We start from the raw sequence: 17,520 nt of genomic DNA, 5'->3' as shown, positions 1-17,520 counted from the left end.
GAGCCAATTTATGATGGAATGGAAGACGAATCTTTATCTGCAACAAGAGCGGTGCATGTGGTTGAGGTGTTATGGTATATCCCTGCACCTCTGGAATAAGAATACACTTAATAACATTGGTAGTATATGGGGTACCATTCTCAGCCTTGATGGTGATATTTGTCATCCTAAATCTTTCTCCTACACTAGAATCAAAGTGGCTACTGCGTGTATGGAACTCATCAACAAAACCATAATTTTGGAGTGTAAGGGCAATTCTCATCCCATTCTTGTATGCGAAGATCATTTAGCTGATTCTGGTAGTTTGAAGCTCTCCGGAAGGAAAGACTTCAGCTTCATCGAAACCAACTACATTGAGGAGGGTAGAAACACTCCAGAGGTAGCTGTTAGGGAGAAAATTGATGGTGATGAGATGGTAGAAATGAGAGTTTTATTTGGTGTTGACCTGGCTTGCACAAACGAGGTTGAACAAAGGAAGGAGCCTATTGGCAGTTACATAGATGAGAAAGTAGGCACTGACGTTGAGGAGACACCATGTGAAGAAGGCTCCAGCAGGAAAAAGGGAGCATGCGTAGAGGGGACTTTGATGGAAGGGTCAGAGCAAAATTAAAAAAACAATGATAGCAAGCTAAGGTGTGTTTAGCAAGCTTTTTCACCTGGTGAATTTAGCGATGGATTTGGGCCTCGTATCAATTTGGAAGTCAATTTAGCCAATGAACCTATTGAAGGTCTTGGGCCTGGTATCAACTTGGAAGTTAACTTGGCTCATTCATCAAGTAAGTTCCTAGCTAGTGGCCTTTCTAATAGGCCCATTGAGTCTGGTAATATTAATCCTAGCAGCAATGGCATTTCAGCCCATTCGCAATCAGCTGGGCCTTCAACCCAGTTAGGACCTAATGGGAAAAGTTTCCTAAATTTCAATCATTCTACCCAAGTTAAGCCTCTTGTTCCTAATACAGAATCCCTGCAAACTGAGAAGAAAAAAGGGAAAAAGAAGACTCATATAGAGGGATTCACTAGCTTTGCTAGACTCCATGGTTTTAGAACTGCAGCAACTCACAAGCATTCCTCCAAGTCTGTCATTTACAAACCAGCAACATCTACTTTTGCTCAGTCTGATCTATTTGAAAGTGACTAATCTCTTAACAATTATCTCCTTGAAGAAGACAAAGCCAATATACACTTGGGGAAATCATTAGGTATCAACTACAATGGGGAAGAAGATGTTGTATTGAGCAAGATAATTGACCTAGAGCTCAAGGATAAAGACAGAATCATTAAAGAGGGGAAGGCTCAGTAATAAAATACTGCAGATGGGTGACTTGAGTTTATCTTTTTGTTTATCTATGAAGCTACTATCTTGGAACATTAAGGGTTTGGGTAAACCTGAGAAGAAGGGTAGAATCAAAAGTCTTCTAAAGGACAAACATGTTGATATTGTTTTTCTTCAAGAGACCAAAAAAGCAGTGGATTCTGAAAATGCTGTTAGAAGGCTTTGGGGGTGTAGAAATATGGAATACATGTCTATGGATCCTGAAGGCTCTGCTGCTAGGCTTCTATGTATTTGGGACCCTGCTATCTTCCAACTCTTTGGTTGCTGTTGCAATAGGAGGCACATCTTACTTTCTGGCTCCTTGTATAACTCTTTTGATTGTGTTTTGATCAACATATATGCACCCAATAATATCAGTGCTAGATCAACTTTATGGGCTGATATCTTCAAGCTTAAGGACCATTTCCCTACTCCTTGGTGCATGGGTAGGGACTTCAATGAAATTAGGCATATATGTGAGAGAGTAGGCTGCTCCAAGAAGGACAGGGAGATGAATCATTTTAATGAGTTTATTGGGAAATGTGAGCTCAATGATTTACCCCTTTATGGAAGGAAATACACTTGGTGTAATGCCCAGGAATATGAGAAATGGAGCCACATTGATAGAGTACTGCTTGGTCCTAAATGGTGGATTAACTTCAGAATGAAGCTATGGGGGATGCCTAGATTAGTTGTAGATCACTGCCCTCTGTTGATGATGGAAGATGAAAGAGATTAGGGCCCCAGACCTTTCAGGTTTTTAAATGCTTGGACTCTACATCCAAGCTTTTCCAAGTTCTTTGTTGATATCTGGAGTAGCACTTCTGTTACTGGGTGGGCCAAATTCATACTTGTTCAAAAATTAAAGCATTTAAAGCTAGAATTAAAAAAAATGAAATATTGAGGTGTTTGGTAATGTCTCATCCAAACTCAAGGCTTCAGAGGAGGAATTACATGCATTAGATATCTTGGCAAAAGAAAGACCACTGGTTGATTCTGAAATGACAAGAAGAAGAGTGGTTAGAGGAGAAATGTAGAAGCTGCACAAAATGGTGGAGCAGCTTTGGCATAAAAAATCCAGATTGAATTGGACTCTAAATGGGGATAAGAATACTAGTTTTTTCCATGTTTTTTCTAATACCAGACAGAGTAAGGACATGATTAGCTCTATTAAGTTAATGGGGTGTCTTATGAGGATCCTAGTAGGGTTAAATTTGAGGTTAATCAACACTTCAAGAATCAGTTTGTTGAGGATTGGGCTAAAAGACCTGTCTTGGAAGGGGTATTCAAGACCATTGAGGCAGACTATATTTCTCATCACCTTGTCTAAGAATTCAGTGATGCTGAGGTATTGGCAGCAATTAAGGATTGTAATAACAACAAAGCTCCAGGCCCTTATGGGTTTAATCTACTGTGCTATTAGAAATTTTGGAAGGTCATGAAGCCTGAGATCATGCAATTTTTTGTAGACTGGCATCAATAGTACTTTTATTAGTCTAATTCCCAAGTTGGAAAATTCCGCTGGCCTATCTGATTTCAGACCTATCAACCTTGTAAGTTCCCTATACACAATTTTTGCTAAAGTGTTAACACATAAACTGAAGCCAGCTCCACCCTCAATTATTGGTGAAACTCAAACTGCTTTCAGAGGTGGGAGAAACATCCTAGATGGGGTGTTCATTGCCAATGAAATGGTGGATGGATAGAAGAAGTCCCAGAAGTAAGGTCTGATCTTAAAGCTTGATTTTGAGAAAGCCTTTGATTTTGCTAACTGGGAATTCCTTTTCTCTCTACTGTCTAGCTTTGGGTTTGGGAATAAATGGATTTCTTGGATGAAAACTTGTGTATCTACAGTCAAAATCTCTATTCTTGTGAATGGTTCACCAACTAATGAATTCTCACCATAAAGAGGTCTCAGGCAGGGCGATCTCTCACCTTTCCTATTCAATAGAGTGTCTGAAAGGCTAAACATACTTTTGGTCAGAGCAATTAATATTGGAATTCTTAGAGGTGTGCTTGTTGGGTCTAAGGATGTTCTTTTGTCTCATCTACAATTTGCAAATGACTCAATTCTCTTTTTTGAAGCAGATTAGGATCAGATGGTGCTTGTCAAAAGAATTTTCAGATGCTTTGAAGTCCTATCTGGTCTTAGAATAAATTATCATAAAAGTGTGGTGTGTAGTGTTGGTGTAGCTGATGCTCTTTTGCTCTCCTTTGCAAAACTCCTTATCTGTCAAGTTTATAGCCTACCTCTGAGATTTCTGGGACTGCCTCTAGGTGCCAACCCTGGTAAAAAATCTACATGGAAACCTGTGCTTGACAAAATCAGATCCAGACTTTCAGGGTAGAAGAGAAGATTGTTGTCTTTTGCAGGTAGACTAATTCTAATCAAGTCTACCTTATCTAGTTTACTAGTATACTTCTTCTCTTTATTTAAGATGCTAGAAGGTGTGGTCAGAGAATTTGAGAGGATTGAAGCAGCTTTTTTATGGGGTGGAAATGACCTTAAAAGGAAAGTTCATTTAGTGAAATGGAGGGAGGAAACAAAGAGCATTGATCAATGGGGTCTAGGCATCAAAAGAATCAGAGATGTAAATACTTGTCTATTGCTCGAATGGTGGTGGAAATTTGGAACTTAAATCAATTCACTTTGGAGGAGAGCTATATGTAGCAAATATAAGATATATGTGGCTAGTTGGCATCCACCTTTAAGGTTCTCTTACAAACATTCTAGAGTTTAGAAAGACATCTTATCTATTGGGAATCATAGCAGAAATATTTACAATTTTTATGTGGATAACTGCCAAATTAAAGTGGGGGATGGAAATAGAATTAAATTTTGGCATGACAGATGGTGTGGCAACTCTTGCCTTAAAGACTGCTTTTCTCTTCCTCTTTAATCTTTCAACTGATAAAGATGGCTCTCTCCACCAATTCTTTTCAAGGAAAACCAACCTATACAATTGGAATTTTCCTCTTAGAAAAGAGCCGTTTACTTGGGAATTGGATAAAGAAGCTAGCTTACTTGGAGTCCTATCCTCAGCTCCTTCTTTGACTCTTGACAGGGCTGATTGTTATATATGGGCTAGTACATCTGCAAGCCCTAGTGAGTTCTCTGTGCCTACTGTTTACTCTTTTAGTAGCTCCATTCTTGGCCCTCATATTACAATCTGTAAGCATATTTGAAATAGGGCTGTCCCCCATAAGGTTTCATTTTCTGTTGATTGGCTTGGAAAAACAAAATCAGGTCAATAGAATTTATGCACAAAATTGGCATTTTAGATTCTAGTGTTTCCACCATTTGCCCCTTCTGTAGCTCTGAATCTGAATCTGCTATCCATGTCTTGCTCTTTTGCCCTTTTTCTTGGTTGATTTGGTCTTCTATAATTCATGATTGGGGGCTTTCTTGGTGCATACAAGGTTCAGTGGATGGCCTTCTCCAATGGTGGATGGGTGTCAACTTCAAGCACTTTGATAGGTTAATTTGGAGAGCTATCCCCCTCATTGTTCTTTGGTCGTTTTGGAAACACAGGAACAAATGTGTTTTTGCAGAGGCTCTACCCAACTTCTCTGGTATGAGTGAAACTATCAAAATCAGAGTAGCACTTTGGCTAAAAACATCTATTAAGGACCTTCCCTACTCAGTTGATGATTTAACCTTCAATTGGAGACAAATGGCTGTATCTTTTGGGCTGGAATGATTGTGTTTTTGCAGAGGCTCAACCCAACTTCTCTGGCCTGAGCGAAATTATCAAATCAGAGCAGCACTCTGGCTGAAAACATCTATTAAGATCCTTCCCTATTCAGTCGATGATTTAATTTCAATTGGAGACAAATCAGGGGTTGTTTTTGATCCCATAGCTGGGCTTTATTGTGTAATGTGGTGATATCTCCGTTGGTGTGTTCTGTGCCTGGTTCTGTTGATGTGCTGTTACTGGTATTTGTTGAGATTTATAGGATTGGATTGCTTTTAGCAGTGGCTGAGGTTGTAGAAATTCTATCTCTGGGCTGGTATGTGCTTTCCGTGTCTGCATCTTTTGGGCTGGTTAGCGTTGGCATTTGCTGTTTTGTAGGATTGGATTGCTAACAGTGGCTACAACTCGAGGACTGGTACTGGTGGTTGCTTATCTGGTTTGTGGCTCAGCTGGTTGTTGCTCAGTTATTTTTTTCTTTGTTTTTGCTTTGTTTGTTGGTCTCTCACCAACTAGGAGGTTGGAGCTTGAACTAGCTCCAAGCTCCTCTTTATTGATGTATTCTATCATACTTTGCATGTGTTTAATCAATAAAGCTTCCTTTTTGCCGATCAAAAAATAAAAAAAAACGTTTGAGAAAAGTATCTTAATGAGTTTTTTAGCGTTATATTGATTTGAGTGTTATGTTTAGAAAAAATGCACTAAAGAGTTTTTAAGTTTGTTACACTGGAGTGTTACGTTTAGGTAAGAAGTTTTTGTGTGTTATATTAATTGGAGTGTTACGTTTCAAAAAAGTACAGGTAAAGAATTTTTTATTGTGTTATATTGGAGTGTTACGTTTTTGGAGTGTTATGTTTGGGAAAAAAAAGTACACTAGGAAGTCTTTTTTTTTTTGTTGAAATGTTACGTTTAGTAATTTCAACATTATGAAAAAAATTCACATTATGGCGATTTATGTAATTTACACTAGAATGAGACTTTTGGCTCCATAAGAAAAAAAAAAAAAAGACCAAACAACTTTTTTTTTGCTTTTGATCAACAAAAAAAATCCTTTATTGATGAACAAAGAACTCATTACATCAAGAAAGGGAAAAAAAAAAGATGGGTGCAAAAAGCATCATTACGAGACATACCAATCCCAACTAGGTTGGTACCAATATGCCCGACCAAACCCTTGCTAGCACACCAAAAAAAGTTGGTGAGTAAACCAACCACAGCCATGAGAAACAACAATTGGTATAACAAAACCCCACCTAAAAACAGTATAGCAACATCCCACCAATCTAACCTTTGTTACCCAAACCAAGACACAAACACACAACAAGCATAACAAAACAGCACAACACCAATACCAAGAATATCAGCACCAGCACAACAATTAGCATCAGCCCAATACTAAGAATAACACCAACAACACAACACTTTGTACATCTCATGATCCAAAGAGTTAAACAAGACTACTAGCATCCAATGACACACCAGCAATAGTGTAGAGATATAGAGCAGAAATACCAGCAGTAGAGTAAAAATACCAGAAAAAAACCAGAAATTCACCATTTGCCTCAAGATCACTATTTATAAGATCACTATTTGGAATTTGTTGGTACTTCACCCAATAATTTATCTTGTTTTCATATATATAAACAGTGAGACTTTTAGATTTGTTATTTATTTATATTTAAATAGAATCACAAATTTTTAATATTTCTTTTTTATATTTAATTATATCTAGTCGAATTTAAATCGGGAGAGGTGATACCAGTCCTTGCCTCAACCCTATTGCGAGTAACCAAAATATAAATCCCCCAAATACTATTTGGCTCAACCCTGTTGCGACCCCCCCGCCCCCCGGGGAAAATACTATCTGGCTCAGACATGCTACATGTTTGAAAGTCCATTAATATTGTTTGGCCCAGACGTGCAACATGTTTGAAAATCAATTATTACAAAGTTTGTTGAACCCCTCCAAAATTATTAATTAAATGTAAATATAATCTATTTGGGTACGTATGTTAGAAGTATTTGGATATGTACACTAATCATCATTCCTTGCAAAATATCACTTTAACATTGTTGGAAATTTCATATTTAGTGGCATTTAAAAAATGCCGCTATAGGTGTAAAAAGCGCCGCTAATTCTTTTTGTGACGTTTAGTATCAAACATTGAAGATACGACCGTTGCTCTAACGTTATGGCGCTTTAAAAAACATCGTTAGATTAGTATAGGCGGTGTTCAAAAACACCGTTAAATGTGGTAAATAACGATAAAATGGTGCCATCCAGTATTTAGCGACGTTTTAAAAATGCCGTGATAGATTTTTTCATATTTTAAAAATATGACCGTTGGCATTGTAGTGGCGTTTGTAAAAACGCCGTTATAGTTTTTCTTTTTTTTTTCTTTTTTTTTAAATTGTGCTAATTCTGTTAGATTTAACTAAAAAAATACCTGTAATAAAGCTGAAAAATAGCAATAATATAGATAAAGCTTTGCTGTTATTTCAATATATTGAGTAATTTAGGCAAACATTACATGATTATTCTAAACTAAAATCAAGCAACAAACACAACCAAAAAATAAAAGAATAAAATATTGTATCACAAACATGTATTGCAAACCTGTCAAATAACAAATTCAACAAGACAAGAAGAAAAATATGATTTCAACAAAACTTCTACTTCAATTTTCTACAATCTTGGTTAGCACAATAATAAGCAAATAATTGTAAGGACATGGATAGAAAAGGTTGACTCAGGCTAATGATATCCAATGACTCATTAGCAGTGACATAAGTCCAAAAAGCATTAGCTCTGCCAAAAGGTAAAGATAACCAAAATTAGAGTGATGAATTAAAAAAACAGAGAATAAAGAAAAACCTATCTCTAAAACCCCAATACACCCAAAAAAAATAAAAAAAAGGAAAAAAATTAGAATGATGAATAAAAAACAGAGAATAAAAACAAAAACTCCAATATCTCATCTTCCTTGATCTTGTCTAGAGCAACAATAAGAGCTTTCCTCTTAGTCCTACCCATCCACTATTACAAAGAGAAGAGATGAGAGCAATAAATTAAAAAAAACATTCGCAAAACACATAAATGTCAGTGTATATAGATGTATGTAAATATGAGATTTTTTTTTTTTTTTCAGAACCTTTCCAAATTGTTTGAGTGAGGCATGAAAGAAGAACCCAAGACCAACCTGAGTCACTTGTTTGTAAATATTTTCCTCATGAAAAGACTCAGCTTTCACAGCATGGGAACTCAATTCTCTAGTAGACCCAGATTCAGACGTTTTCCCAATTTCACCCATGGTATCAATCAATACCCAAAAACCTCACTAACCAATTACTAGTGTTTCTTAAACCACCAAATGAAACCCAATTTAGTTCCTTTGCAAAGAAGCATAAAATTTCTGAAATTCCCAGATCCAGAATTCATAAATAATCTTTTTCATGAACAAAATGAAATTTTTGAAACCCAATTCACTAAAATTTCTGAAATGTCTAAAAAACAGAATGCATAAATAATCTTTTTCAAGAACAAAATGGGAAAAAGAGGAAAAAGAAACAAGAGTTCTTTCGTTAAAGATTTCATCGTCCAACCAGGACAGCATTGGTACATTACAACAGCTACCAATTTACTTTTAAACAAAAATAAGCATTCCCAATTTAGCCGTCACCGTTCAGACCATTAGGAAAAATGTTTTGAATAAAGCAACTAAAACTTGTAATTTTGGATTACTTACCAACAAATCCTGAGACAAAGCTAAGGTAGTTCTCTGGTATCAACCTTCTATCAAATCCTGGCAGAGGAATAAAATAACCAACACGACTGACATAGAAATAAAGACCATGTATTCATCAAAATCATTCAAAGTAATGTTAAAGTAGTACCTTCAAAGTCAAGTAAACCCTAACAATGTGGGAAGACAAGTCAATCTGCATCAATTATCAACGTATTAGTGTGATATTCAGAAGCACGCATGTGCTTTAACTTCATAGTGAAAGCTAATGAACAGAAATGGGCAATCACTACAGGAAATCTCACTTTTGCCGACTAAAAATTTAGTTAGCAAAAGTCCATTTTTAGTCGCCCGTGACTAATTTTTTTGGTCACCACTTTGGTCGCCAATGGAAGGTCGGGAAAAGTAATTAGCGACTAAAAATTTTTTTAGTCGGAAAAAAGTTATACTTATTGAATAAATTTTTGGTCGTTGAATGTTACATTACCACGACTAACCATTTTGTTACTAAAACACTTTAGTCGTAGAAATTGATATTTTTCCAACTAAATATGTTAGTCGCTAATTGTCACATTCCCCGACCAAAAGTGTTAGTCGCCAAAAGTAATGTTGCTTGCACGACTAAAACTTTAGTCAGCAATAGACCTATTTGTGACCAAACACTTTGGTTGCCAAAATTAATAATTTTACCGACTAATTATTTAGTTGCCAGATGTACCCTTTCGCCTACCAACATTTTGGTCACCAAATGTGAATAGTGAAACACTGACTAATCACTTGGTCGCTAAAAGAGGAAAAACCAAACCAAATTTTGGTCGTCAATTCAATTATTTTTGTTTATGAAAATAGAAATAAAATATAAAAAGAATTCCATTTGACCTATATGATATATAATAATCCATCTAAACCATTCAATATAACCTATAATTTGCAAGAATCATTCAAACCAAAAAAATTAACTAAAAAATGGCCATGTAATCTATATAATTTTTCATCCACAAGTAATTTCAAACTACATAATCATCCAATTAAAATGGTCATGTAATCTATATAATTATCCAATTCACATCCATCTAGTATAAAAATTTAAAACATAACAAGTAGTTATTATGTTTTAAATTTTTATCCATATGCATCTATCCAAAAATATAACTAGTCTATCCAAATACTTTCTACACACATCTATCCAAAAATATATAATCCTTCAAAAAATGTAACAAGTGCCAAATAGTCCTGTACAATTCAACTTCGTGCACGAGTTCATCTATCTGTACAAAAGAAAAACAAAAATAATGTCAGGTAATTTTTTTATGAAAATATTTGCACATCACTCGAATTGTGAAAATTATCTTAAATTCAAAAAGGTGCATGAAAAATAAAGATAACATGAACAAATTAAAGGACTATCAATACCATTTTGTAAGTAAAACAACATTCATATGTATACATCCAATCAACATTAAAATTCTATCAAAATCAATGCACTACACTCAGAAAAATTTCATGAGTAATAGATGTATGCTTTCACAAGTTTGTTTAATCTACTTCGAGGTGACCATTATAATCTTGGTGCTGTTTCCAATTTTTGCCCCCAAACGGCCTGTTTTTGCCTTTACTCTCATATTTTTTTAACAAACATTTAACAAATCCCATGACAAAACAATGATTTGTAAAAAACCCAAGTGAAAAAATAAAGGTCAAATGATAATATAAAACTAAGAGAAATACAAGGCCATTAATGTTTCATGAAAGCAAGACCAATTCCTTCCCAAGCAATACCAATTAAGTGACATCACAAGTGACAAAATAGGTCTCCAACAAGGAGGGTAGGGGGATAGAATAGGTGAAATACACTAATGTAAGTTGATGCAACTTCCTATTTAAGAACAATCTTAGAATCTTAGCAACCAATACTTCTCTGAATTTAATCTAATTTCCACATAATGTCACTGCCTCCTAAACATTACAGTTAGCCAAGATAGGGCTATGCTTGTATTGAAAGAGCTAATTCAACAAGCACAAGCTTAATCATATGTTTAATCATCAAAATTAACTAAAAAATTGATATAACAAAATGCAAACACACAGAGGAAAATGTAAATAACATAATACAAAATGACACAACAACAATCTAACATAGCAGAGATAACAAAAGATGAAAAGACAATTGAAAATTCAAGAGATACTTTAGTAAATATTTGAAAGTTGTTTATTATTTGTAGCCTTGCTTTTGCTGATGTTATTTTATTTTTTCTTTGAGCAGTTTTAGTTCTCATTTGTAACTTTTGCACTTTCTATCTTCTTCTAAATAAAATTTCTTTGTTGTAATAAAAAAAGTAATATTTGTAACAAAAAAATAGATACCTAATTGTTTACATCTCCTATTTCATAATTTAAATAACTTCCAAGTACTTTGAACAAAATTAATACTATATCTTACGAAAATATTTGCCCACTAAAAAATATAATGAGTGAATACCAATGCCAAATAAATTCTTTATCTAGGATTTTTATCTTTTTAAAGCAATAAGCATGATTTACCAACATATAAATTACTCCAAATCAAAATACAATAACAAAATAGATGGATAAAAGCATAATGAAGATATAATATGCTCATAACAAACACTTGAACCAAGGAAGACAAATCTGTATAAGCAAGGAACTCATTGCTATGGGAAGAAAATTAGTTCATACCTTTCCAGTAATCATGGTTTACGTATTGAGAACATCCATGACTGTTGACTCGGAGTGAGTTGTCGAATCATAACTCTATAGAACATAGTGAGATAAAGAAGCAAAATAACCAAATGAAAATGGGTTCAAGAATGGCATTTGACAAAACCCACCGCCGAAGGCTTATTGACTGGTTCATATATGTCATAAATATCGAAGAACAACTCATCCACAGGCCGTAGAAGATCAATTCCTGGCTTTAGTTCAATCTCAGGCTGATCAGTCTCTGCCTCAAGAGCCAAAATTGTAGCAAGACAAAAACCATGATTCCTGGATCATGAAGCAAACAGATAGAGATAGAGTTATATTCAAAGTCGAAGATTCCATTGAAATGAATGGAAGCTATTGATGAAAACAAAACAAGAGGATTGAAAACGAAATTGAAAGAAACTAAATCGAAATCTAAATCTAATTCGAAATTAGCTACTTAGAAATTGAAAACAAAGAGAAAAGGAACAATATCAACATATAGAAAACAACATCAACAATCTTGAATTGATCATATTATCTAAAATTAGAAACTTTAAGAACAAAATGAATGAAATTAATTAATAGTTTAAAGATGAATACAAAAATTAACCACACCATACATATAAAAATGAAATTAACCCTATTGAAAAATGTAAGGAGGTGGGAGGTATCACCTTCTCTGAAACTACTCTTGAATCTGTGAGGTACATTGCAGAGGTACCTCATACGACTTGTCCCAATTGTCTTCCTTTGGATCGCCTTCACACTCCAGTTATCTGAAAATATGCCCACATCAGATCAATACAACCAACCAATATATATATATATATATATACATACATATTGTTGAAAAATAATGATTTTTCGACAACTTTAATTCGAAATTAAAGTGGGACACAACCGCCAGTTTAGGTGGATCTGAGTGGTTTTGTATTCTCTCAAGTGAGAAGATTACAATATAAAAAATGATGTGCCGAAACCATTGAGTTGTGAATGAAAATTGTCTTATAAAGTGGGTATCAATAGAAGTTGGGCTTGCGCCTAGGCTTGGACTTGGACATAGGTTTAGTCTTGGTTTGGACTGGCCTAGGCTTGTGTATGTGCATGTATTGGACTTAGTCTTGGGCATGGGCTATGTGCTATGCTAGACTGGGCTTGTCTTGTGCATATGTTTTAGACTGGGTGTGGATCAGGTTGTGACCCAATACTTATATCCATTTTGCGACCCATCTAGTTGGATTATTTAAATAGCATTATATTTATTTATTTATTTATTTATTTATTCAACCTTTGTAACTCTCATCTTTTGATGATAGAGTTGATGATCATTATGCACATGGGAGTTTTGCACCTTTGTAACTTTAGCCCTAAAGGCTAGACTTGATGGCCATTGATGCTAGGTTTTATGGTAGCCTTCATGGCTAAGGCCTCTCTCTACAAGCATAAAAAAGGCCTTTCCTCTCCAACTTAGAAGAAGAGTTTAAGAGAGATTTTTGATGAAAAATGGAGATGTTATTTTGAGAAAAAAAAAAAGTTGGAGATGTTTTTTACCCTAAAGAAAAATTTCCCATCTTCTTTTGCTAGTCTCTTCTTTGGTTCTTGTTAGAGAAAGTGCAACCATTATCAAATTCGCCAAAGCTATTCAGAAAGTGCTTCTGCATTAGCTGGTTTCGACCGTCGTATCCAGGGAGACAGACGCCGGCGTACCTTCAGCATCAATCGGGAGGCGGTGAATCTGTTTTAAAGAAACTATGGTATCACACAAGCTTTGGTTTGCTTCCTTTTCGTAGTTTTATTTTATTACGAATTTCTATAAATTCCAGCATGTTCTTGTTCTGAAATTCAAAGCGGTTGTTTAATATGAATCTATTTATTTTGTTTGATTTACACAATTTATACAACACACATATATAGATAGAGAGAGAGAGGGAGAGAAAGGACTTATATGTCCTCTTACGGGCAGCAGGGAAAGCACAAGAAGAACATCAGCTTAGTTTCACTCAAAATGATCTGGAGGCAAATGGGGAAACAGAGAAACAGAGAGCGAGATGGACAAAGATAAAGAGAAAAAGAGAAATAGAGAGAGGAAGAGAAACACCTCAATGTTGAAACGAAGCGATGCGGGGTGAGGAGATGCAAGCAACAGTGGCGATATAATGATGCGCAACGGTAGAAGATCGATGATGAGCAACGGTGGAAAACCGACAGTGACTGTAAACGACGAATCAACGATGGTGAGCCTGTGAGAGAGAGAGAGAGACAAAGAGAGCAAGAGATTGAACTTGTTTGGGTGTATGTACAGACTAATAGAAAAATAAGAAAAAAATAAAGTAAATCATTATTTATAAATTGGGCGGTAATGTGAGGGTATTCCCACCAAAAAATAAATCTGCGTGTGGTTTGAAAATTTTAAACTTTATTGTCGACTAACTATTTTTTGGTCACTGAAAATAAGTATTTGTTGACCACATTTTTGGTCAACAAAGATCAAAAGTAAAAAAATTTCATTAATATTTGGCAACTAAATTTTTTAGTAGGCAAAAATTGGTATATGATGACTAAATTTTTTTTTTTGGTCACAGAATATATATGCTGATCAAAAGCTTGGTCGCCAAAAATTAATAGCAATAATTATTCTAAATATTTGGCAACTAAATTAGTTAGTAGGCAAAAATTTATAGACCATGACTAAATATTTTTTTGTCAACGAAAATTCATATTTCGCGACCAAACTTTTGGTCGCGAAAGATTAATTGCAAATATTATGTTGCTTATTTGGCGATTAAATTTCTTTTAAAACTGTTTGTATTCCTGTTCTGCTTCAGACCTGAGCGCCAATCTATGTCACTAAAATTTTACACCTTTGGTGACTAAATTCACTTTTTGTCGAAAAATCTTAATTTATAATGACTAAACTATTTGGTAGCCAAATCTTAAGTAACGACAACAAATATGTTAGTTGTCAAAAGTACCAATTTGGCGACTAGTTTTTTTTTTGTCGAAAAAAATGAGTATATGACGATTAATTTTATTTTATTTTTTTTATATATCTACAACCAAAATAGTTCAATAACAATTAAAACGACTTAGTTTTATTATCTGCGATCAAAATATTTAGTCGCTAAATTTTTTTTATTCCCGTTTTTTTTTTTTCCTTCCTCTTTCGACTTTTGCCGACCAAATTTCAATTTTGGTCATAGAAAATTATATTTTGGCAACTAAAAAATATTAGTTGGCAAAACTCCAAACCTTTGCCTACCAAATTTTTACTTAGTTGTCAAATGAAAACTTTTTGCGACTAAATAAAAGTTAGTCGGCAAAATTGGTCGGGAAAAATGTAAATTCCTGTAGTGAATTCATTGAAACACTAATTAGCTAAATACCTGTGTAGGGTCAATAACTTCCTTGTGATCAATTAAAGGCTAAAAACAAAAGACAAAAATGTCTCTTCAAACCAGCTAGCATTTGTTTACCAAATAACTTGAAAACCTATGCTTTCAGTTTGAAATTACATGGAAATCTTATCCATTGCCAACAAATACACATTTGCGAGCAACACAAACAGAATCTATAGAGTGGAAATAGAACTACAATAAAGAAAGAGCTGTTTATACATACAAATGTTTTAATACATTCAATAGACAAGGACAAAAGATGAAAATGAACACGTGAAGAACTGACCCTATTTTGATCTGATCCAAAATTCTTGATTTTGTATCATAGACAAGGACAACTTACTTCTTCAAGGACAGGAGTCAACCTTGGGTCTGGATATGTCTTTGTTGCTTTTAGAGATGCAACTTCCTCAGTTCCAGATCCGGAATAAGCAGAAGTGTCGCTGTTTTTTATCTGACTCAATAAAATGATTAAATCAACCTTTAGAAAGCAATGTCATATCTTCAACCATATCAAGTTGGAGATGGGGGGGGGGGGAAGAAAGAAAGAAAAGAGTTTCTATGGAGCACAACACCATGATCAGCAGGTTGATGAGGTCTAGAAGGCCAAATGAAAATTTAAGTTGCTTGTAAGATACTCAAGTAGAGCATACTGTAGGATAATGTGGCTTCTCATCACCAGTTGCTCTCTCCTCACTGTCTGATATGGTCACTATTTATTTGGATTCTTGCACTTCACCATAAAAAATCATCTGCTTACATACAGTTACATAACTTCAGGAACCTACGAAACAAGTTACCAGTAAAAGGACTTATACTACTAAGTCACTACAAGAAAATGCAATATTGGCGGTGCAACAAAATGCGTTGCTAAAAGTAAAAACTCGTTGGCAAAAAGTTTTGCTGACACATAAAGCTGCGTCAGCAACCCGTAGGCAAAAGTGAATCGGCAAAACTCTTTGCCAACGAACTTATCATTGCGTTGGTAAAAGTATGCCTTTAGCGATGAACATAGTTGTCGATAAAGCCTTCACCCATCGTTGGCAATTCACAATATGTCGCTAAATATTTCAAATATAATGATTGTGTGACACTTTTGTTGACACAAATTTGCATGGTCAAAAATTACACTTTTAGCAACACAATATGAGTTGGCAAAAGTAAACCTTTGGTGACACATTTCCATCGGTAAATGTTGCCTTTTGCCGATGAGTTGTTTGTTGAGAAAGTTTCACTTTTGGCAACAAATTTGCATTGGCAAAAGCAATTAAAAATTATTTATATTTTCTATAAGATTTCTTTTGCCGACGATTGATTGTGTCGCTATAAATATGAAAGTCACCGGCATGTATATACTGTATATATAATAATAATTTTCCATAAAATGCTGCCCTGTGATTTTTTTCCCCTTATAACTTGTATCTTCTCTATAAAACATACAAACAAATCTATATATAACAAACTATACAAACTAAACTTAATGCCATACATCGTAACAATTACTAATATAACCAAATTAATCTCAAATGTATTAAAATAGAAAACAATCCCAAATTCCATTTAAATATCCAACAATACTAAATATAAGAATCTTAAAATGTGTCCAAATATTGAACAACTCGAAACATAATAATACCAAAATGTATCCAAGTATTCAACAAAACAACCTATAAAATGAAACAAAGAAAAATAATACAATGACTACATTATCAATGCATTAACTTCAAAACTAATATATAGATGTAGTTCAAATTAATTGAATTAACTAAACTTATTTCATTTTTAAGTGTCAAGTGTTTCATACATGTAAGTTTGAGCTTAATTTGAAACCAAGCGTCTCATGCTTATTTCGTGAGTTTTTACAATTCACTTTTGTCCTTAGTAAGGTGTTCAAACTAATTCCTGGGCTTCTTTTTTTTTTTTTTTTTTTTTTTTTTTTTTTTTTTTTTTTGGGGGGGGGGGGTTGAATAAGTCATAAAATAAAACAAAGAAAAATACAAGATTAAAAGGGGCATGCCCCAGGCCCTACAATTAAATACAGTGATTAGCTAGCAAAAGACCCAAACAAGCAAAAGACTATATAAAAAGACTCCATACAAGGAAGGACATTTGTTAGCCCCAACATCCTGTTCAACATCCATATCTGAAAGAAATAGGGATCCTGAACAAGGCTAACAAAAGTCAACTAATTGAAGCATCATAGAGCAGCAAAATGGCAGCACAACAGCAGAAGGTAATTGCACAGTAGCACCATAGCATAATAGCAGCAGCACCGCAAAAACACATATTGTCCATAGCAAAAAGACATAGATTGTTCCCTGTTGGCTATATAATTTGTAAAAGCCAATCATAATTTAACACGTGGCACGAAGAGGGTAATTTGGAGAAGTTAATACAAGTTGCCAACCAAAGTCAGACACGTGGTAGTTTGTATTGGTAACATGGATCTGTGTAGCACTGGAACAATCGAAGGATACAACATGATGTGGCCTAACGGTTACTCACAAAGTTTAAATTCAAAATCAGGAAGGAAGCCTAACTGCAAGAGTGGCATAGTGGGACTAACTGTGAGAGAACATGTTTAGCTATCATGGGAGAACATTTCGACGGTTGGAAGCCCACTTCGACGGTTATCATTGAAGAGTATAAATAGTAGAGAACGCACTAGAAAG

General features: G+C 34.7%; 1 protein-coding gene and 1 pseudogene across 1 annotated transcript; one reads left to right on the top strand and one right to left on the bottom strand.

Annotated features, from left to right (window-relative positions):
• Positions 1 to 1,313: 1,313 nt before the first annotated feature.
• On the top strand, positions 1,314 to 2,051 carry LOC145824361 (uncharacterized). Its single transcript, XM_082924001.1, has one exon. The coding sequence runs from the start codon at positions 1,314 to 1,316 to the stop codon at positions 2,049 to 2,051; it is 738 nt and encodes a 245-aa protein (XP_082780127.1).
• Positions 2,052 to 8,319: 6,268 nt separating this feature from the next.
• LOC114271983 (phosphatidylinositol/phosphatidylcholine transfer protein SFH6-like) overlaps positions 8,320 to 17,520 on the bottom strand; it is a 151,519-nt pseudogene continuing 142,318 nt past the window's right edge.

The sequence above is a fragment of the Camellia sinensis genome, chromosome 4, assembly GCF_055761805.1.
Source record: "Camellia sinensis isolate YWXY chromosome 4, ASM5576180v1, whole genome shotgun sequence".
Taxonomy (NCBI): Eukaryota; Viridiplantae; Streptophyta; class Magnoliopsida; order Ericales; family Theaceae; genus Camellia; species Camellia sinensis.
The sequence above is the reverse complement of the archived record's forward strand: the minus strand, read 5'-3'. Positions and strand labels throughout refer to the sequence as shown.